The sequence below is a fragment of the Hippocampus guttulatus genome, chromosome 9 (assembly GCF_054856545.1).
Source record: "Hippocampus guttulatus isolate MCC_2025c chromosome 9, RoL_Hgut_1.0, whole genome shotgun sequence".
In the NCBI taxonomy this organism is placed as follows: domain Eukaryota; kingdom Metazoa; phylum Chordata; class Actinopteri; order Syngnathiformes; family Syngnathidae; genus Hippocampus; species Hippocampus guttulatus.
Window position 1 is genome coordinate 19,719,573 of NC_141269.1, and position 24,239 is coordinate 19,743,811.

A 24,239-nucleotide genomic window follows, 5' to 3' on the forward strand; every position below is an offset into this window, starting at 1 on the left:
AAAGGGGTCGGGTGCAGTGTGAGCTGGGCGGCAGCCAAAGGCGGGGACCCTGGCGGTCCGATCCTCGGCTGCAGAAGCTAGCTCGAGGGACATGGAATGTCACCTCTCTTGCAGGGAAGGAGCCCGAGCTGGTGTGTGAGGCAGAGAAGTTCCGACTGGATATAGTCGGACTTGCCTCCACACACAGCCTGGGTTCTGGTACCAGTTCTCTCGAGAGGGGTTGGACTCTCTTCCACTCTGGAGTTGCTCACGGTGAGAGGCGCAGAGCAGGTGTGGCCATACTCATTGTCCCCCAGCTCAGTGCCTGTACATTGGGGTTCACACCGGTAGACGAGAGGGTTGCCTCCCTCCGCCTTCAGGTTGGGTGACGGGTCCTCACTGTTGTTTGTGCGTACACACCCAACAGCAGTTCAGCAGTTTAGCTAAACTTTATTCTATTCAAATGTTGACTATACCCTCACATTATTTTTAAATTATTCTTCTCCCACAAATCCATCAAAGCCCTCATCTCCTGTGTCTGACTTGAACAGCTGAGCAATTTCGCCATCAAACATGCTGGGTTCATCGTCGCCATTGTTGGAATTCGTCTCGTTGCTTTACTTTAGCCTGGGTGTCCACAAGCCATTCACATATGGTAGCGTGAATCTCCGGGCACTGCCTCCCAATCTTGGTAAATGTGCGTTTACCCTCTGCCATCCATCGCTCCCACGGCGGTCCCAATGCTCTGTTTACACTGATGTCCAATGGTTGGAGTTCTCTTGTTAATTCTCCTGGAATGATGGCAAGCTCTGAATTCATTTGATTTACTTGATTTTTCACACAACCGGTGAGATGGGGGCGCATGGAGTTGCAGATCAACTGGGACGATGATGCATGGGAAAAAATACATCTGGTGTTCATCCTTCGTTTGCGACCTGGGCACCCTTCGGTTATCGTCCCTCCATCATTATTCATAAAATAATCATCCCCCGTTCCTGTCCATCCTCATCCTTTTAAAGCGCTTCGATCCTTACATTTCATCAGTCCACCTCCCCGACACACACACACACACACACAAAAAGAAAGCGTCTGTGCATGACACCGTGTGAGAGAGGCTCATGGCATCCATCCATTTTCTAATCCGCTTATCCTCATGTGGGTCGCGGGCGTGCTGGAGCCGCTCCCAGCTTCTCTTCGGACAGTTGGCGGGGTACACCCTGAACCGGTTGCCAGCCAATCGCAGGGCACACATAGTCGAACAACCATTTGCGCTCACACTCACACTGAGGGACAATTTGGAGTGTTCAATCAGCCTGCCATGCATGTTTTTGCAATGTGGGAGGAAACCGGAGTACCAGGAGAAAACCCACGCAGGCACGGGAAGAACTCCACACAGGAAGGCCGGAGCCAGAATTAAAATCTGCACCTCTGCACTGTGAAGCGGACGTTCTAACCAGTTGACCATCGTGCCGCCGCAGAGGTTTCATAATTCATAAGCATTCTTAAAGCTCATGAGTTGACTAATTTCCGATTCACATCCACTTACCTTATGGGCACGTACTTCGTGGTTAACAGTTCAACGAACCACAGATATGTACGTATGTGCACTGGTCCCCCACATAGCTATGTCTTAGAGTCTAAGACACTGTCTAAGACTTAGACAGTGAGCAGAGCTGAACTCTCATTTAAAGGGCCGCTATACACAACAGCATTACAAGATTTCATTCTACTCAGAGTGCAAATATTTGCATTCGGGAGTGGAGTGTTGTATTCAATTTGTAATTCCGACCACGCCACCCTCTACTGCGCCAGCACATTCCCAAAGCAGAACGCGCGTTTGGATACCCAGTTGCGTGTTTGAAGCGTTCCAAGGCAATTAATGTCGTTAGCCAATTTCACCCTAATAGGTTGAAATGAACTTTTGGCTGCCTCAAGTGGGAGTCAAAAACATACGTAGTACGTAACACGCTTCCACACGAATAAGCAACCTTAGCCGAATAAAGTTAAAAACAAAAAAACAACAACAAAACGGGACGGAGAGGCAAACAACACAGAAAACCTCCCTAACCGTCTGGATTGAATTGTTTGAACTGTGTAAGTGTCAGCCAAGATAGCATTTAGCCGTCGACAAGTGAAGTCACTCCCTCCCTCATACACAGACATGGTGAACACGCACGAGACAAGCGGCGGGTTGTGATATTTCACATTGGGTCTTAAGTAGCGTATTGGCGGAATACACACGCAAAACAGGCTAGGCATGTTTCTGTCAGTCGTTAGTGAAATGGGGGTCAGGGATGATTACAGGGACGGAAGAAAAGCAACTTCCACTTTTGCTTGGCCATCATTAAAAAAAAAAAAAAAATTCTCGTCCTGCGTCCTCAAAATGTGCATACGTCCTGGTCAGACAGAATTCCCAACTCTACGATTTCCACATCTTTACTGCCCCTATATATCCTCTTCACCTAAGTGAAGATACCAGGTGTGACACCAGGTAGACAGGAGAAGTGGGAGCTCGCACTGGTGGCAAAAGGAACTGCACAAAAACCCTCACTACCACACGTAAGACCATGTGCCTTTACATATGATATTCTCATGTTGTATTCAATGTGTTATACTGTTTAATTTGTCAATTAAAATTTATTAATTAAAAAAAAAAAAGAAAAATCTGTGTGTCGTTAACATCCCTGTCGAAGATGGCCGCCGCACCTGAGTGGCCTAGGGCCAAGAATCCTGCATGTAGCTTATGTCTCTACCCAAAATGGCTGCCACACCAGGGGGGGCCTTATGCTGAGAATCCTTGGTGTAGCTAAAGCCTCTGTCCAAGATGGCTGCCACACCGGAATGGCCGAGACCAGGCATGTCCAGCTCCGGGCCTGGAGGGCCACTGTCCTGCCCGTTTTCCAGCTCTCCCGGCTGCAACACACCTGATTCAGATGATCAGCTCATCAGCCAGCTCTGAAGCAGCATGTGAATGTTCTTGATTATTTGAAAAAAGACTTTTTGAACACCAAATTAACTTTTATACAGAAAATAATTAACATCTGAAACGAATGATTATAACAATATATTTGAGAGAAAAAGCTTGTTATTTTGCCTCATTCAAATCTTAATATCTGAACATTTAAATGTGTAAACTAAAGTGCAATCACATTCGTAAATGAATGGCTTCTGGTTTTTGAAATGTAAATTACATGCTAACTTCTCCTCAGCTGCCGGTTAACCTGGCCGATGTTCGACCCACTTTTCTCCAGATTGTCGCTACGTTTCTCCATTTTTAAGAGAAGATAAGATAAGATAACCTTTATTTGTCCCTCATTGGGGAAATTTGCAGTCTACAGCAGCAAAATTGGGGGTGAGGGGGAGGGGTAGAGAAGAAAAAAAAAAGTGTTGCATGCACAAAATAAATAAATGTTTCAGAAAACTACACAGTATAAATATAAATTGCATATATGTATCTTATTAAGATATCCTTTATTTGTCCCACACTGGGGAAATTTACAGTCTACAGCAGCAAGAATGTGGGTAGAAAGAAGAAAGAAGAAAAAAAAACCAAACACCGTTCAATTAAGTGCAATATAAATACAAATATGGATAAGTCGCAGTGCTATTTACAATTGTTTACCACATCATTCAATTTTTATTATTATGATTATTTTTTTATTCAGCAGCCTGACAGCAGTCGGTAGGAACGAGCGGCAGTATCTCTCCTTCTTGCAGCGCGGGTGTAACAGTCTCTGGCTGAAGGAGCTACCTAGTGCTGTCAGGGCGGGCTGGAGGGGGTGGGAGGGACTGTCCATCATAGCTTTTAGCTTAGTTAGCATCCTCCTGTTGCCCATCTCCTCCAGAGTGTGGAGGGAGCAGCCCAGGACAGAACTGGCCTTCCTGACCAGTCGCTCCAGTCTCTTTCTGTCCCGGGCCGAGATGCTGCCTGACCAGCAGACAATGCCATAATGGATGGCCGAGGCCACCACCGAGTTATAGAAAGTCTTAAGGAGTGACCCCTGAACCCTAAAAGACCTCAGTTTCCTGAGTAGGAAGAGTCGGCTCTGTCCTTTCCTAATCAGGGTGTCCGTGTTCGTAGACCAGTCCAGTTTGTTGTTCAGAAGAACACCTAGGTACTTGTAGGAGGTCACCCTCTCTATGTCCATACCGTGGATGTTCATCGGTGCTGGTGAGGACTGTTTCCTGCAGAAATCCACCACCAACTCCTTAGTGTTCCTAGGGTTGATCTGGAGGAGATTCTGCTGGCACCAGTCCACAAAGTCCTTCGTCAGTCCCTTGTACTCCCGATCGTCCCCCTCTGTAATGAGGCCAACAATCGGAGAGTCATTGGAGAACTTCTGAAGGTGGCAGTTTGGAGTGGCGTGTCTGAAGTCCGAGGTGTAGAGGATGACCAGGAATGGAGCCAGAACAGTCCCCTGCGGCACTCCAGTGCTGCAGAGAAGCCTGTCCGACTCACAGCTCTGCAACTTCACGTACTGCGGCCGGTTTGTGAGGTAGTCTATGATCCATGCTGTAAGATGGTGGTCCACTCCGGCGTTCTGCAGTTTGTCTCCCAGTAAATTGGGCTGCATGGTGTTGAAGGCACTGGAGAAATCAAAGAACCTGATTCTCACAGTGCTCCCAGCCTTCTCCAAGTGTGACAGCACTGAGTGGAGGAGGTAGATAATGGCGTCTTCCACGCCGATGCCAGGCTGATGGGCAAACTGCAGCGGGTCCAGTGCCGAGCTCACCAGCGGTCGAAGGTGGGCGAGGACGAGTCTCTCCAGCGTCTTCATCAGGTGAGACGTCAGTGCCACCGGTCTGTAGCTGTTCAGCTCCTTAGGGCGGGGGGGGGGGGGGGGGCCCTGGGCACTGGGACCAGGCACGAAGTTTTCCACAGCTGTGGAGCTCTGCCCAGCTTCAGGCTCAGGTTGAACATGTGCTGGACAATGTCACACAGCTGGTCAGAGCAGGTCCTGAGGAACCGGGAACTGATCTTGTCTGGACCTACTGCCTTCCTCACATTCATCTTCCTCAGTTGGTTCCTCACCTGCTCTGTTGTGACGGACAGGCAGGAACCAGGAGACAGACTGGGTTGTTGAGAGCTGGTCGAAAGAGGAGGGGGAGGCCTGGAGCTTGAGTTACCCCGAAAAGAAGCTGTTGCCTTTTCCCCTGATGCATCAGACAGTTCCCAAGCCCAGGGTGGAGCTGAGCCACGTGACATGGAACCAGTGGTTCGGCCTAAGACTATGACAGTGAGTACGACCAGAGATTCACCAGATGAGGGAATTGTTAAAGAAATAAGAGACTTTATGCAATATTCTAAACGTAGAAAGGAAATGTTAATTGAACAGATCAATGAGTTAAGAGATCAGATGCGCACCAGGAAGCAAGACCGGACATTCGATGGACAAACAAGTCAACATTATCCTCCTCCAAAACCACAGGCCCAAACCCCTGATCCTCGAATGTTTAGGCTGACAAACCTTCCTCCGGCACAAGGAACTCCAACTCAGGGTTACCTACCATATGCTCATTCTCCACCGTTTCCCACTGTCAGTCAGACTGCAATTCCCAGGGTATCAGAACCCAGAATTCCAGAACTTAAAGAGGGTGAGGATGCAGAAAGTTGTTTTGTTAGGTTTGAAAGAATAGCTAAAACCTGGGGGTGGAGGCATGATGAGTGGGCTGCCAGAGTAGTGACATTATTGACTGGAAGGGCACTGGAAGCATATGCGGCCATGGATAAAGAGCATGCAGAATCCTATGAAGCTATTAAAGCGGCAGTGTTACTCAAATACAACGTAACTGAAGAAACGTATCGGCAGAGGTTTCGCAGCACCATCGTTCCCATGGGAGAGACTGTCAGAGAAAGTTATAACCGACTAAAAGGACTGTACAGGAGGTGGATGCGCCCAGACCATCGCAGCAAGGACCAGATTGGAGAAGTTGTCATTCTGGAGCAGTACTTGAGAGTTCTTCAACCTGAGGTCCGCATTTGGGTAAAGGAGCACAATCCTAAGACTGGGGAGGAAGCAGCAGAGTTGGCATAGCGCTACATGGCAGCACACTGGGAGCCCTACAGGAAGAAGGGGCCAACTGTTAAGCTCAAGTATGAAGGACACCGACCCATTCAACCGGCAGACTTGGGTAACGCTGACATTGGGGCTCGGACACAGTTAGTAAAGTTACAACCAAAAGGTGACTTTGTTTGTTTCAACTGTCAACAACCTGGCCATAAGGCTTCCATGTGTCCTGTACGAAAACCCAAACCTGGAGAATTTTGTTCAGTACCTAGAGTGGGGCAAGAAATATTTCAAGAAGGAAATCATTGTAGACATAGACATACAACCTCTGTAACTGTAAATGGGCAAGTGGTAAAAGCACTGGCTGACACAGGCAGCAATCAAACACTAGTTAAAGCTAGTTTAGTCAGTAGTGACTCGCTCAATTATGAGAAGGTTGTAAATATCACTTGTGTTCATGGTGACAGTCAGGATTATCCCACGACCAATATGACTTTTGGGATTGAGGGCCAATTTTTCACACTTAAGGTTGGTGTATTGAAGAATTTGTATTATGATGTTGTTTTGGGAGATGACTTGCCTATATTGGACCATGTTGTCCAGAAAATCACCAAGAATTGCACATGCATGGCAGTCACTAGGTCTCAAACTAAAGGATTGGAACGGTTACCTAATCTTGATGATACACTTGTCCAAACAGGAGGCAAGGTAAAGAAAAGTAGACGGCAGCTTAGGCAGGAAAAGAACCGGGGAAGTGTTCCTACTAACTTCCCAATACAAACTGGTATTGAGGACCCAGTCATTAAACCTGAGTGGCAGATTCCTAAGAATTTTAGAGAACATCAGAAAAATGATCCAACTTTAAAATCACTGTTTGAGAAGGTTTTTGAAGTTGATGGGGTGTCAGTGGGTGGCAAAAAGAGCTTGCAAGGAATCACTGGGGACCCGTTTATATTAAAAGATGATCTACTGTATATCTCGGATACACCAACACCAAGATTGGTCATTCCAACCATGCACCGGCAGCTCATTCTACATTTAGGACACACTATTCCATGGGCAGGGCATCTCGGACAAGCAAAAACATATGACAGAGTCAGTCAGCGATTCTATTGGCCAGGGCCATATAAAGATGTGCAGGAATATTGCAGGCTATGTGGCACATGTCAGATGGTAGCACCAGCTAAAAAGTCGGATAGGGGTTATTTACAGCCATTACCTATTATGAGTGTTCCATATGACAGGATAGCCATGGACATTATCGGTCCGTTGCCAAAGAGTAGCTCAGGATGCAAGTATGCTCTTGTAATCTCTGATTATGCAACCAGGTATCCAGACGTTTATCCACTTCGTTCTATGCAGATAAAACATATAGTCAGGTTCTTGATTGAGTTATTCTCGAGAACAGGCATTCCTAAGGAAATATTAACAGACCAAGGCACAAACTTCATGTCTCACCTGATGAAAGGCCTATATATCCAGCTTGGAGTTAAAGGAATAAGAACCACTCCTTACCATCCGGAAACTGATGGTCTTGTTGAAGGATTTAATGGAACGTTAAAAGGGCTATTTCAATGCAAAAAACACTGTCTTATATTCGGACCAATAAGGTACTTTTTGTGAAAGTGGGACTGATAGGATGCTAATGTTGCGGTGTGCACTAACACAAAAATATACACTCTGATACACTCAGACACACAAATATTTTGGGTTGTTGTTGTTTTTTCCCTCTACACCCCCTCGCAATCAACTTGGGACCAGTCCATGAGCTTCCGGTAGATATGGTTTGATTAACTAAAAGATTTATATGTGATAAATATGCAAAGAACACAAAAATCAGAAAATGAGCAAATACTGTTTCACAGCACTTGTAATTTGGTTCAGTTTTGACAGCCATTTTGAGTATTTATTGCTTAAATCGCAGTTTATGGCCGAACTGTACACTTTTTTTTGCCTTCGTTTCAAAAGGATTTGCTGGACAATGAAATTAAGGCAAAGAAGGCACCGTTATTCCTCTATGCATGGCAGTGACAATGACAGGCAGAGTAATAACATGCTCTTCCGCCAGATGGCAGAGTGTACAAATAAACTAGAAATCGACCTGTTCTCATACAGTCGACAGAATAAGACCCAAATAAATATGGAAAGAACTTGAGACGAGATCATCATTATTTCAGCATGCATTCTTGAAGAAACGTTTTTGCTTGATGTGCCAAGCAAGATTAGATTTCTCTCATGTAACACAAACTGGATAAAAGATGTCATAGACATGATGTGAAAGACATTAGTACACTGCCCAAGCAGCAATTTTGTGACATCGGGTTTCAGTCCAAAAGTGAATAACCACTTAGTTTAGATATTGGATAACCTTATCCTCGATCATACAGAACACAGCGATGTGTGACAGGTCAGAGATGAAGGCGTTGCAGGCTTGTATACTGATCTTCTTGCAGCCTCTCAGGTCCAGAAAAGTCAAAGAGGAGATGCGCTTCAGGTAGGACATACAGCCATCACTCAACTGATGACAACCTGTTTTGGCACATAGACACAAGTCACTCAATTGTTTGGTCACTTTTCTTGCTTATTACCCAGGCCATCGTTGAGTAAGTAGTGGATAAAAGATATGTACAACTGTAATTTCCAGACTATATGCCGCGACTTTTGTCACACGCTTTCCACTATGTGGCTTATTTAATGAAGTGGCATATATAACGATTTTTCTAATGGCCCCCAGGCAGCGCTCAAGCATAAAAGGTAAGATTGAGACAAGGTGATTTATACACATGTTGAGGAAGACGCTATCATCTGTCACACACTGAAAACAACCGGCCACGAGAGGGCGCATTTGACCTGTGTTTAGGGCTGCACACAAATGTTAACTGTTTCACAATTAAAACTTCCCAAAAATGTAAAACTTATTTTAAAAACATTAAAAAAAATGTTCTTCCTGTCGAGAATAAATAATCCACGTAATTAGTAGTAATGTGTTTATTTCTGTATTAGGGTCCGAGAATCGACTGCTGTGAGCCCCTATTGTTTTTGTAGGAATTATTCATATGATTAGGGCCCAAGCAGCGAATGCTCTATGTAACAGCTCGAAAGCTTGGAGCTATATGCTCTATGCTCAACCTGCTATTTTGAATTTCCTTTAAAATTCAGCGTCACCTTGACTACAAAAGCTGCTGTAACTGGGCCCACTTGATCATATTTTGTCAACATTTCATACATTTGATGTGAGTCTAGGCCTGAAGACTTCTACAAACGTATTTTTCATCGCAGTGGTAGCACCACCTACTGGCTAAAGGAAATCTATATTAATTATCTCCCAGCAGGTGACTCAGATTGACCGTATGTTCACGACCATTCGGCGCACCGTGTTGTTGGGCGCAGTCTCAGTAAGGGGTGCTATTTCTGTATTTGACACATACACAAAACGCACTGTACTATTGGGCGCAGCCAGGCATGGTAAAACATACGCCAGCTTAAACATACGGCATGCATGCACGCACGCTAAAAACACATTTTTAAAAAGGCAACGGAGGCAAAACTGAGTTCGGTTGTAGTTTATTTCGCCATTTTACAATGTACTCACGCGACTGGGACGTGCCTTTAGCGTCCCTTTTATGCGCCCACCCTTCACTCATTGGCGACTGGTACCTGCGAGGGGCGTGCCTTTAGCGTCCTCTTACACGCCCACCCTTCACTCATTGGCGCACTTCCGCAAGCCTGTCGTCACTCACGCCCGCCTTTTCTCTGTATAAACAGCGTGTCGGCCAGAGGTGCTCTCAGTCAGGCTTTGGAACTCGGCGCATACACTAGACCAGGGGTGGGCAATTATTTTCCCGGGGGGGCCAAATGAGAAGCAGAAAATATTGTGGAGGGCCGGGCCAAAAGTTAGAAATCTACTCCTGATTTCGATTTTATTTCTACGTTGAAATAAGTTAATGACATTGTTTACAGAAGCTGATGAGTATGTATTATTTCTAGATAATCAAAGTGCAATTATTCTACAGAAAAATGATTCCTTCAGTGAAATTATGCAAAACAATTCTAATTGTGCAACACTTGTAACTCTTTTTCAGTAAGATGAACACTACAATGCTTTCTGATTTTAAATTTCCCATGAAGATAGCACAATGTCTTTGTATGCCAGTAATAATGTAACAGAACTCACATTTTTTTGTCCTAACTGCCAAACAATGTAGAAAAAATATAAGCAAGCATGTTTCAGTGTTTTGATTTTTTTTTTCTTGTTCAGGAGAGATCAATCTAGCGGCCTGGGGTGGGCAAACCTTTTGGCTCGGGTGCCACATTGATTTCTAAATTTGACAGGTGGACCGGGTCAGCACAAGATACGGTACATATAAAAAAATGTACTGTATATGTTGACAGTCCATACCAAACATCAACAGAACAAAAGTATTAAAGTATTACCATACTTTTTTTTTTTTTTTTTAAATGAGAACAGTGAAACAACTGTGATGAACGTCCAAGTATGTTAACAACATACATGTGTGACAACACAAGCAACAAAGTGCAACAATATATTGCCCAAATACTGTTTATAACACAAAAACTGCAGTATAGAGTACAGGTATATGACAAAATATAACAAAATTAGGACTATTTTCACCCAAATGAGACACGTAAAAGACCTGGTGGCTTTCTTTCCACTCACTGTCTCGAACTTGACCTCCCCTCGATCACCACACAAGACAGCGTTGCTCAGCTGATGTCGTGCATCGAACTTTTGAAGCCAGCCACGGAACGCTTCGAAGTCTTCGATGCCCATACCGCTATGGAAATCGATTGCTCTCTTATTAGCGGTCCAGTTTGCGGAAAGTTTTTAGGACGATAACAGTCAAACCATTTCAGGAAACGTTTATTTACTCGACTGTCCGTCGAGCCGCATACAATTCACCTTGAGCATGGAAACACCCAGAATCGGACTGAGGAAGAATCGCTTCCTTGTTTTTCAAAGTATCGTAGATTTGAGTCTTTCAGACTCCAAGCGTCTCTTGAATGTTTCGTACTTTGTAACCCGCTTCGTTTAATCAGATGCACTTCACTTACTGTTCCTCTTCGTTTGGATGCCATGATCTACAGGACGTAAAAATGTTCGCAATTCCAGTAAAACTCACTGCAATAAAGAGTCACTTGCATGTCGTCGTTTTGGAATCAATGATTGAAAATAGCGGCGCGGACACACTTATTCCGTCGTATCGAGCGGAGTTACTTAATTTAGCGCTACTACTGCGGGTTTCCGTATCGTCTCCCCCTCCCTCCCTGTGCTCTGCAACTTCAAGTAACTGCGCCACCTGGCGTTGAAATGCCTGTCATTACAAGTCCAAATGAAATGAGTACAATCATTTACATCGAAACTTAATTGTGTACTGTGCCAACCATCGGCGGGCTGGATTAAAAATCAAAAGCTTGGTTACCATTCAGTATTACACAAAATTACCGATCTATATATTGTGTGTGTGTGTGTGTGTGGTGTATTTATATATACACTGGATATACTGTATAGAAAAATATCTTCCATACATTATTACATAAAATTACCAATCTAAACGCATGCGCGCGCGCACTCACACACACACACACACACAGTTTCGATCGGTAGATAGGTAATTTTGTGTAATACTGTATGGAAAACATGTTTTACATAAAACAACTTTTACACTAATTTGCATGTACATTGTACCTATATGTAAGATCATATGTAAATAGTTTTTCATACTTTTGCTTCAAATGATTGAGGTCTGAGCAATGTGGCCTAAAATTAAAATAAAATTGAATCCCTTGACAGTAACGGTACCTAACGTGATATGAATTGCTCTTTAAAAAATGATAATGGAAGGAAATATTTCTGGTTAAGAGTAAAAAAGATTTTTTTTTCCCCCCTCTACTTCTTTTCATTTAAATTTTGCATTTTCATGTAAACATGTTTGTTTTTCTACTATGATATGAAATATATTTATCAAATAAATAACAAATTTAGCCCTTAAGCAAAGTTAGATTAAAAAACAAACGCTAACATTGTTTTGAGACCTATCATTCTGTAGATCACATAGCTGATCTAAATATTTAATATACGAAATAACATACTTGTGACCTGATAAGTGTTTTGTCCTGGCTGTGTTTGATGTGTGTGTGTGCGCGCATGCGTGTGCGCTTACCGGGTCCTGTTGGCTCGACTATTCTCTCTCTGAACATTTAATAATGAACCTGTTAATTTGTTCGACGTAGATAATTGCATTCTGTCAAAAACGCGGTCCAGACAGACCTCTGTTTTCACCAAATCACTTCTGTTTGGTGATGCAATATGAGTTTAGCGATTAGGACTAGCTTTGTGTGCTCTCTTCACCAGTTTTCCTACTCCTCGTCTGCCTTTAGTGATTATGATGCTTATTAGAACTATAGCTTATTTTCACCTATCAAGGGCAAGGAATAGTTACTTAGAGGAGAGGATCTGCATGTGTTTTCTGGAATTGTGATTTTGATGCAAAATCAATAAATGTCCAGCTCCTACTGGTGTGCATTATACAGAGTATGATACTCACCTGTTTGGGGGGTTTTTTTCTACTTGCATGTATATTTTTAACCCTGGAGGACCCACGGGGTCAAATTTGGCCCCTATAAATTCTGCTACTCAAATGCTGCCCTTAAATCCCAAAGGGTCAAATTTGGCCCTAATCCTAAATTAAGATTAAAGCATTGAATATTTGAAAAAACATATATTTTGGTGTTCAGTGAACATATAGCAGTCATTTAATGTATAATTCATCATTTTCCAAAGAAGAAAAAGGTTCTTGGGTTCTCCAGGGTTAAATATAAAAGGCCTTTTTCAATTAGATGGTTTCATGTTTTAGTTTATTGTGTTGTTAATTTTTTTTTCTTTTTGAATATTTTAATTTTGACTGGGTAAAAAAAAAAAATCAATATAGGCTGATATGTTACATTTTTCAGCTCTGTCACCCAGCCCTATTTTCCAACCTCAGTGTCATACCTAATAGATAACAGTTGAACCTTATTTTGCACTTCAATTTATTTTGAATAAAGATTTAAAAACTCAGAGTTGTTGGTTTTGAACTTTTCCTAACTTATTACAAAAGAATACTCTGTCAGAATGAGTTGGTTTTTTTCCAACTTAATTTCTCTACTGGAGTGACTGTTCAGCCTTTTGTCAGAAAAAAATGAAAGGGCTTTCTGCCATTGGGTTAATAGAAATTTTATGTAGCAAAAGTATTTGTGAGATTGGTTACTTGGCAGAGGTATCGGTGAGTACTGTACTTGCACAACCATAAGGCGCGCACGTCTTAAATTTTCTCCAAAATGGGTGAGGCGCTTTATAATGCGGGGGCGCCTTGTGCATGCATGAGTTCTGAAATCTGAATGTTGTTGTTGTGACTTTGATGAGCGCTCTGCTTGACTGACTGATGTTATGCCGACAGTCTGCTTATATGAGGAAAGGCGGATGTGACTGAGCGCAGCATGCGGATGTTAAAGGGGGAAGGGTGCGCATGAAACTGGACGCAGGAGGCACGCCTTTAGGTGTATATCGAGGTACATGCATTGTGCAAAACAACATCCCAAAAATGCCACCTATGAAGAGACATGGCAACGAAGCACAGTTCAAACTGCAAGCGATCAATTATGTGGAGGAACATGGCAATCGAGGAACTGCGGGAAAATTCAAGATCAACGAATCCAAGCTTTGACGAGTCAAGATGACGAAACTGTGTTTCTGCGGAAACAAGGCAAGGTGGCCCAAGTTGAAAGACCAACTCGAGCGATGGATTCATGATCAAAGAACAGCTGGGAGAAGCGTCTCTACAGTCACCATCAAACTGCGGGCAAAAACGCTTGCAGAAGAAATGAAAATGAAACATTTTCAAGGAGGTCCGTCTTGGTGCTTTCATTTATGTAATGGCATCATCTATCCATCCTAGCAAGAACTACTGTAGCACAGCAACACCAAGGGGATTACAAGGAAAAGCATCTTCTGATCCAACTGCAGTCAAAAAATTACAGACAAACACATCCAGCCCAACCACATCACCAACATGGATGAGGTGCCGTTCAGTTTCGACATCCCGGTGAACCACACTGTAGAGAAGAAGGACACCAGCACGGTAGCAATATAAAACAGGGCACGAGAGGTCGGCTTTGACTGTTGTGCTTGGTTGCCAAGGTAATGGACAGAAACTGCCACCTATGGTAATTTTCAAGAGGAAGACTGCCTAAAGAAAGGTTTCTAGCCGGTATCATCGTTAAGGCCAACCATAAGTGCTGGATGGACAAGGAAGAAAAAAAAAAGTGACTGAGTGAGGTGAACGTAAAGAGACCGGATGTTTTTTGTCATGCCACAGCGTCCCAGTTGATCGATGACTCCATGCGTACCCATCTCACAGCCGCTGTGAAAAAAACAAGTGCTTGCCACCATTCCAGGAGGCTTGACGAAGGAACTCCAACAGCTGGACTGATGGCAAAAACAGCTTTACGAAGACTGGGAGCCAGCACCGGGCGTTTTTTAGCACAATTTGTCAATGGGTTGTGGATGCTTGGGTTAACGAGTCTGCTTGCACTGTTGTTGGAGCCTTTGCAAAAGACGGCATCTGTTTCTGAGGAGCCACAGAGCAACGAGACTGACTGACTGACAGTGACGCGAAGGAACCTGGCGTGTTCGATTGTGAACTTGCCCAGCTGTTCATTTCAGATACAAGGGATGAGGACTTCTGGATGAGGAGTGATCACAAAATAATGTGCGTATATTTTCAAATACTTCAATAAAGTACAACCGAACACAGTTTTGCATCTGCTGCCTTTTTCAAAAAATATGGTAGCATGCATGCGTGCTACCGTATTTTTTTAAGTTAGCGTACATTTTACCATGCCTACGTCCAATAATACAGTGTGCCTTGTGTATGTGTTAAATACTGAAACAGCACCCGTAACTGACACTGGACCTTTTAATATGGTGTGGCGTCTGGTCGTGTAATACGGTACTCAAAAGCTGAGTACATGTACTGGTATTGAGCTGAAAGAAAAAAAAAGTTTATTGAATATCCCAACATACTATGCATACGGCATACAGTATGCATACTGAGTGTATTATGAATAACCAACATGTCATTATATATCACTGTCAATATTATGTTTTGCACTACTTGTCCAAATACTGTTGCTTAGATTATATATTTACTCTATTTTTAAATCCTTTCAAATGCCAAGCGACTGACCAACCTCGCTCTCTCTCAGCTACCTTTTTTTTTTTAAATATGTGATTTCATTTCATTGCACTGTGCATTGTTTTTATATTTGTGTCGTGATTTACCAAAACATATTGGGATTAGCAATATTATGCCTCTGATGTGTGTTTTTGCTCAGTGTAACTGTTGCATACCTGTTTTGCATAACAATGAGTCACTCTTATAAGTGGCCCCAATAACCAGGGTGCTTACTCTTCTCTAAAACATTGGTTTGATGACACATGCGGTAACATACTTATTCATTTCCATTTTTTTGGACATGTACCGCATAGCTATGTATTATTTTCTCTCCACACACTTATTACTTGACCTGTTAATTAACTGACTTCAGACTGGGGCATAGGTTCTCATTCAAACAGGACAATAGCCCGATATATACTGTAGCCAGAGATACTAATCATGTTTTAGCTTAAGGCATATTTAAGTGACAAAATTGTACAGTAACCCGAGACCTAAATCTCATTCAGAGTCTGTGGCGAGACTCAAAAATTGGTGTCCACAAACGCTCTTCATCCAATTGGACTTGACCTGAATTAGACTGAGCTTCAGTTATTTTGCAAAGAGGGTCTATTCCAGTTTTTGAGATAATCAAAGCTCAGACAGACACACCGAGCTAATTACGTGTGAAAACAGTGTGAATCAATATGAAAGCAATGACAGTTGTCTTAGAGTTAAGTGCAGTCCCTTTGGACCATTACAAGATATAAATAAAATACCTGATAGAATGAGTTCACTGAGGTTGTTGCGAGTGCGGGTGCCCACTGCTGCAAGCAAAGCTATTGAAGAATCTGTAATGTTCTTGCAGTGAGCCACATCCAGGTTCTCCAAGTGTGGCATATGATGCTGAATAAGTCTCAAAGTGGACTCGTTGATATCCAGACCAGACAGGTGCAGTGTCACTATGTTCTTTAGTCTGCAGTAAGATGACTCAGAGCCTATGATGGTGGGGGAAAAAAAATTGTCTTCAAGTCAGTGCAAAGAAATGAATGAAATCTGTGGGCCCGTTTATTTCTGCTGAATCTGACCATGATGGGTGAGGAGCTCTTTAAATTGGGTATCTTTAATGCCTTCACACCAACGCAGATCCAGTAGTCGAAGAGAGGGAAGAGTCGGGGTGACCAATGCTGACAGGCATGTCCAGGACAGGCCAGCAACCCTTAACTCTCGAAGACCTAAAGAAAGAAAGTAAATCTGAAAAACGAGTGGGCAGAATAATCTGTGAATCAACGCAAAATGCAAGTTCATGTCAGAGTTGGTCAGGGTTCATTCAACGTCACAAATGTTCGCCAGAAGTTCGCCAACAGTTTCGGTTTGTTCAAAAGTCCCTTGCGACAAGAAAAGTACAGGTGAGTTCACCGTTTAGTGCGATAGGATTATCACGTTAGTATCTGCTTGACATGGGCACAGCTTGAATGTCATTTGACCCAAACCAGAAAACAGGTGGCCGTGATGTTCGCATGCTGATCCCTTAGGCCTTGTGATGACATTTTCAGTTGACAGCAAATGTCAATACAAGGCAAAATGGCAGCCCCTGTTGTATTATTTCAAGTAAAATCCTTAACTACTACTTTGAATATTTATGTTAACTGTCATTTTTATCCATTACTTTTGAAAATTACCCGTACGTTAGAATTATTCTCACACATTACTTTTGAATATTATTTTTGTTATTTTCAGATATTAATATCAAGTGATGACTCTTAAATACAGTGCTGTGAAAAAATATTTCCCCCCTTCCTGGTTACTGTGTTCTTTGCATATTTATCAAACACAAGGATTTCAGTTCCTCAAACCAAACCATCACACAGAGACAACCAAACGAAATACAAAATATACGACATACAGTATCTTTACCTGGTAGCCTGGTTAGAAGACAGTTGAGCTGTCTTTTGGCCAGGGGCGTCCATGAGAGGTCCAAAGAAGTGGGCTGATGTTTTATGATCCCTGCCAAGGCCTGGTTACTCAGGGGGTTGAATCGACTCACATCCAGATGGCTCCATAGATGCTTATCAAAGCTCCTGCAACCAAATGAACATGCCCTTTTAGAACTTGGTATTTTGGTTCTTCAACTCGGATAAAACTTCAGAGTAACACATTGATTATGACATACCACTTATACCAGGCCTTGCAGACAGTCATGCACTTGAGCAACTCAGCTCTGTTAAGGTATCTGAAAACAGACACCCATACTTCCTTTTCTCCTCCACTCTCATCCACATCCTGAAAAGATGACAGGGACAGCAGGGAAGGAGGTGACATTGCAGGAGAGACAGAAGAGGTGGATGGTTCCCCTTCGTCTGAGGACACAGACTGATCGATAGTGCTCCGGATGACACAGTTGCCACGATGACTTGGCCTGCAAGATAACATTTGGCCAGTTTGATCACATACACTTATACCAGTGGTTCTCAATTATTTTCTGTCATGCCCCACCAAGGAAGAGGAAAACATCTCCCCCCCCCCCCCGCACGACTATAAATAGCATCATTTGTCTGTAAAATTGTTATAAGTACACCTTTGCAAAACTGTATCCTTATTAACGTATAAGAGAATAAAAAAAGAAAGAAATATGGACCAACTTACAACAAAGAATAGCTTTATTAACTGGAACAGAAAAGATTTAAATTGCATCTGAAATTCAAAAATAACATTAAATCCTTAATTTAACAATTTTTGACTGACCATGTCAAACCATACGATACTGAAAAATAAAATTACATAAAATCAATAACTAATAATGCATTCAAACTAATCACCAACATTATGTCAGGAGCACAATATTTAAAAAAAAAAACTTTAACCAGCAAAACAAAAATATATACAAGAATTTGTGCTTTTTTTTAAAATCAAAGATGATGTCTGGATTAATGGCTGCAATGAGCACGTTTTGCAATGCACAACTTTTCAAAGGAAGGTTTGAAGCAGGACACAGCAACTCTCGGCTCCTACTCAATGTGTAGCTGGGACCTGTATTTTAGTTTACTGAAGTAGCAGTCACAAAGCGGCATGATTGTTGGTAATATTCGGCACGTTTTCACTGAAAAAACCTCAAGCAGCTTATCAGCGTGATTGGGGTGTAATGTCCTTAGTGACGCCTTAATTTATTTGGCTTCATGCTGTCCACTACTAAAACTTTTAGACACAGTAAGCACATCGATCTTTCCTCGTCTGCCACCGCAGTCACATTGAAGCCAAGCGCTACATATGCCTCGTCATAGTTCCTCCCTGAGAATGCTCCCTGTGTAAACTCTGCCAATGAGAGCGTCACTGCCCCCTAATGTGGTGGAGGTGCAACTGCACGTTATTTTAGGACAGTAAAAAAATAAAAAAGCATGTTCCCTGAGGTCAAACGCGCCCCCCTTGACAGAGCCCAGGGGGGCGCACCCCACTATTTGAGAAACACTGACTTATACCAACATATTCATGTCTTTATCAAGTAAAGCGCTCACCATAAGTTAATGCAGGCGAACATGTTTGTTAGCAAACTGAGAAAAAAATTTGCGTAAAGAAAGTTACACAATGACCTGATATGAAGTCCAAATGTCACCACATAAGTCAGCTGAGGAGGAGAAGTATATTAAAGGAAGACAAAAAAATATTTAAATTATAAGAAGCTTATAGATACCGGTACATAAAAATAGCATCTCCAATAGCATATCCAGTCCAATCTATCAGCAATGTTCCTGGAGTGTTGATTGTTAAGTGTGACATTTGAGATCTGATTAAAATAATTGAGTATGTATTTACTATTTACTATGTACTGTATGTTTCAAAATAGAATAGGTAAAGGCTAATTAATCCATGGACAGAGAGACAGTCGAACCTCGTTACAACGTACCCCAAAGGACAGAGCGAATCTGTACGTTATAACAGTAGTTCGTTGTCACCATTTCCAATAAAATGGCCGCCAACTAAGATCTAAGATGTATGATACAGTATAAACCAGTGGTCCCCAAACTTTTTCCTGTGAGGGCCACATAACTTTTCGCTTCTCTGATGGGGGGGTCAGTTTGTAACAGCAAAAGTGTGACTGCAAGAGTACCTAGACGTAAAAATGTATTGTTTCCCAGAAACCCACACAAAATCAAATAACTTTTTTTGATACACTTGCGGTATTAAAGACATCTTTCTTCTCAGGACACACCACCTCCGCGACAGCATTCATGCATTTCTTGACAAACTCTCCTTACCGCTGCTTGCTATCAGTTGAGCAAACCGAAAGCTAGCCCAAACAAATGGCTGGTTCAGCTGAGCTTGGCGTACAAATGTATTTTGCTGAGCTAACGTTCCTCTTTTTCGCGTTGAGTTTGTCTGCTCTCATTTGCCCATGCCAAAAATCGTACTTGTTGTTGTGACGGGATTCATAGTGTCTCCGCAGATTGTATTCTTTGAATACCGCCACCGACAGATGAGACCGACAATCGTTTCTTTGCATTGAAAAAAAAAATCGTTTCTCCATTTTGGGTTAAATTCCCTGTATTCTGAATATTTTTTTTTCTCTTACCTCACCTTTTCGCCATGATTACGTTCTCTTTGAGAGGGACGGGTTCAGGATTTTTTTTTCTGGGGTTGCCAGATAACGGCACAGACCGCAGAAGGATGGAACAAATGTCACGTTATATGTGTTTCTGAAATTGTTACTAGCTAATAGTTAATCATGAAAATAGTTCATAACTAAGGAATATTTTATTGCAAAAGCCAAATTTTATGATAAAATACAAATATACATACCTGTAGATGAAAAATAAATCAAAAGACTCTCTGGTATTGTTCAGGGGGGCCGGACCAAATGTGATCCGGCCCGCGGGCCGTAGTTTGGTGACCACTGGTATAAACATTACAGATGTAAAAATGAACATAAAATACAGGATAAATATGTCAATTATTAATACGTGTATACAGTATGAAGAAAAAAATATTTTACCAGACATGAAACAAACAACTGTAGCATTCCTATTTCCTCTCTGAAACCATTCAGTCAACACATGAAAAGTGCCTTCTCTAGTTCAGGATGTGCCACGCCCCAAAGCCATTTACGATCATCTTTCAATCTGTTGGCCTCGAACTCTGCCATGATTTTGTTGCCCTTATGGATCGTTGTCAAGATCATCAACTTTGCCAATTCTTTGCCTTCCTAAACAGGAATTTGAGAATGAGAAGAAATTGAAGCTCTTGCTGTATGCACCTCAGGCTTCGATGGTTTCCTCATGCTTATCATTAACCACTTCCTGCCACTCAATACAACCCTTTGGCTCATTTGCAGCACCTGGTGGGCATTAGTGGTCATGCCCTTGATTAGTTTAGGTCCAATTTGGCTGACAGAAAAGTTTTTGTTAGCAATGGTTGCTCTGAATCACGAACTCCCACACTGTCATGTGGTGTTCCTTCCACAGGGTTCAATTCTAGGGCCTCTGTTTTCATTGTATCTGCTCCCTTTGGGTTCCATCTTCGGGAATCATATTTGCTATGCGGATGACTGTCAGATCTATGTACCGCTGACCAAAAAAGAGGCTCTCTCATTGAGGCCACTTTTATCCTGTCTAGAGGAGGTCACAAACCTGGATGGTACTGAATTTCAATGAAAAGAAAACAGAGATGAGGGTGCTTAGGCCCAGTGGCCCTTGTACATCGGATCTTTGCGCACATGGGCCTCCTGGCCTCTTATCTAAAGTCAACAGTCTTGAACTTGGGTCTTAAATTGGACAGTCATTTTAAATTGGACCGTCAAATTGGTGATGTTGTTAAATCCAGCTTCTTTTATATTAGGCAGCTGACTCGCGTAAAGCCTTTCCTTTCTCAAGATACATATACATATATACACACACACATTAGGTACATATATATATTGGGGTCAACAGTATAAGGAATAAACTCTAAAAGGTGGGGACGAAAAGATCAAAAACTCTCCCCGTGGATTTGTGTCTGGTCATTGTGACGGTTAGCAGGTTATTGTCAGAGGAACGGAGGGTACAGGAAATGTGTGTTGGAGTGGAGCATGTATTTAAGGTGGGTGGGGGGGGGGGCTTGTTATAGACGGCTTCATGGGTGAATAAGAGAATTTTAAATGTGATGCGATACAGGATCAATGAAGGTTCTTGAGGACAGGGATGGTTACGGCAACAGGAATGGGTGAGGCAGTGGGCAACAAGAGTTTTGAATGTACTGAAGTTTGCTGAGGGGATCTGAGGGTGTGCTGTATTGGATACTATTACAAGGTGAAATTGTTGTCCACGATAACTCTAAGGTGCAAGGTTCCGGCAGTGGGGTGAGGGTGACAGAGTGGGCTTTTCAAAGGAGAGACAATGGTCTGGGGTTGGTGAGATGAGGGATTTAGGACTTATTATGATGTCAGATTTGGTACAGTTAAATTTGATCATGGTTCGTTGAATTCAAGAGCTATATGCATCCAAATATAATCATGAAGTCCTCAACATAAATGAGTGTACCTATCTATGTAGAGCATTGGTGTGCATTGACAATTCCATATATATCTTGAAACATGGGTTGCAATAGGATTCAAGGAAGGTTAATTTTAATGTGGAATGATTTCATTTAGTTCAATTCAGTGGGATTATGATTCAGTTCGATATGGTACGGCTGAGTTTGAGAGGGTATGATGCATTTTTGTGGTTATTTTACAAGATGAATGAAATTGTTAGTTGGCTACTGTAAATATGACATTTACACCAAACAAATATCTATCAAATAAGACTGATATATCTTGATATATTTTAAAGTGGAACGATTAGATTATTTGAATTTTCTAAATCAAAACCGATTTTCCGATTCATCTTTTTTGTTTTAATTATTTTACAATGCTGGTTGAGCACCTCAAGAGCTAAATGCAACATTCTCTCCACAAACCAAATAAGTTGAAGTTTCGTATATGTTAGAGTGCAAGATTTTGGCACCTTGGTGAATGTTTATTTGCAAAACACCAACCTTCCTGGTCCTTGTAGAATTTGCCCTTCCCGTGTGTTGTCATTGCTCTTGAACCTTAAGGCTTTGTTAAAAGTGGTCTTCCGGTTGATGCTTGGTTGACCACATGCATTTAGTGGAGGTGACCTCAAACCCATGGCAGCTTCCATTTTTGGAACGATACAACCTGTGAAGAAAAACAAATAAAGATCTTTTATTTAATACTAATAATACATTTTATTTATAAGCGCCTTTCAAGACACCCAAGGACACTTTACAATAACAAAAAACACAAAACAATACGGGTTGAGCAGCGGCAGCCAAACGTGCCAGCGTTCACTCAACCCGGAAGTCAGAAAGAAACCACAAGGGAGGGAGAGGGGGAGGAAAAAAAAACACGCTCGAACTGTCCTCATTTTGAGGATAATTTGAGTTAGGCAAAAAACTTCTGCACAAGCATATGACAGTTACAACAGGTCACACAAGCCACATGAGATCACAAGCCACATGAGATTCGCCCGGAGTTCCTCAAGGCTCTGGATGTTGTGGGGCTGTCCTGGCTGACACGCCTCTGCAACATCGCGTGGTCATCGGGGAGAGTGCCTCTGGATTGGCAGACCGGGGTGGTGTTCCCTCTTTTTAAAAAGGGGGACCGGAGGGTGTGTTCAGACTACAGAGGGATCAGCCTCTGTGGTAAGGTCTATTCAGGGGTGCTGGAGAGGAGGGTCCGTCAGTTGAGCCTCAGATTGAGGAGGAGCAATGTGGTTTTCGTCCCGGCCGTGGAACAGTGGACCAGCGCTCCACCCTTAGCAGGGTCCTGGGGGGTATGTGGGAACTAGCCCAACCAGTCGACATGTGCTTTGTGGAGTTCTGTGGGGGGTACTTCGTGGGTATGGGGTGCCAAACCCCCTGATACGGGCTGTTCGGTCCCTATACCACCGATGTCAGAGTTTGGTTCACATTGCCGGCAGGAAGTCGGAATCGTTTCTAGTGAGGGTAGGACTCTGCCAAGGCTGCCCTTTGTCACCGATTCTGTTCATAACCTTTATGCCGAAGCATTGAGGGGGTCCGTTTTGGTGGCCTTAGTATTGCATCTCTGCTTTTTGCAGATGATGTGGTACTGTTGGCTCCTTCAAGCAGGGCTCTTCAACTCTCACTGGAGCGTTTTGCAGCCGAGTGTGAAGCGGTTGGGATGAAAATGAGCACCTCCAAATCTGAAACAATGGTCCTCTGTCGGAAAAGGGTGGAGATCTTGCCCCAAGTGGAGGAGTTTAAGTATCTTGGGGTCTTGTTTACGAGTGAGGGCAGGAGGGAGTGAGAGATCGACAGGCGGATCGGTGCAGCGTCTGCTGTGATGCGGACTTTGTATCAGTCTGTCGTGGTAAAGAAGGAGCTGAGCCAAAGGGCGAAGCTCTCAATTTACCGGTCGATCTATGTTCCAACCCTCATCTATGGTCACGAGCTGTGGGTCGTGACCGAAAGAACGAGATCCCATATACAAGCGGCCAAAATTAGTTTTCTCCGCAGAGTGTCCAGGCTCTCCATTAGATATAAGGTGAGAAGCTCGGTCATCCGGGAGGGGCTAAGAGTCGAGCCGTTTCTCCTCTACATTGAGAGGAGCCAGATGAGGTGGCTCGGGCATCTGATTAGGCCTCCTGAATGCATCCCTGGTGAGGTGTTCCGGGAATGTCCCACCGGCAAGAGGACCCAAGGACGACACAGGACACGCTGGAGAGACTATGTCAGCCAGCTGGCCTGGGAATGCCTCGGGATCCCCCGGGAAGAGCTAGAAGAAGTGGCTGGGGAGAGGGAAGTCTGGGCTTCACTGCTAAAGCTGCCGCCCCCGCGACCCTACCCCAGATAAGCGGTAGAAAATAGATGATGAATGGATGGATGGATGGATAACAGGTAACCTGCTGTTTGGTGATCTATCGCAAAATTCAGCCAGCGGGAGCAGCTTCATTGGAAGGAAATAAGGTTACGCCCTACCTAAGAGGGTGTGGGGTGTGTGAACAACATTCAGACTCATGCGTTGACCGAACTAAACCGCAAAGTGGAT

The 24,239-nt window shown here is 43.1% G+C and overlaps 1 protein-coding gene across 3 annotated transcripts in view; it reads right to left on the reverse strand.

Moving 5' to 3' along the window:
• Positions 1-7,841: 7,841 nt before the first annotated feature.
• Positions 7,842-24,239, reverse strand: part of kdm2aa (lysine (K)-specific demethylase 2Aa) — a 58,555-nt gene continuing 42,157 nt past the window's right edge. For all 3 annotated transcript variants that reach the window (XM_086119433.1, XM_086119431.1, XM_086119432.1), the window contains 6 exons: positions 22,205-22,367; positions 17,373-17,618; positions 17,117-17,280; positions 16,288-16,434; positions 15,979-16,197; positions 7,842-8,516 (listed from right to left, as the gene is read on the reverse strand). In XM_086119433.1, the coding sequence (XP_085975559.1) occupies positions 8,335-8,516; positions 15,979-16,197; positions 16,288-16,434; positions 17,117-17,280; positions 17,373-17,618; positions 22,205-22,367 (1,121 nt within the window). In that variant the 3' untranslated portion in view covers positions 7,842-8,334. The remainder of the gene's footprint in view (positions 8,517-15,978; positions 16,198-16,287; positions 16,435-17,116; positions 17,281-17,372; positions 17,619-22,204; positions 22,368-24,239) is intronic.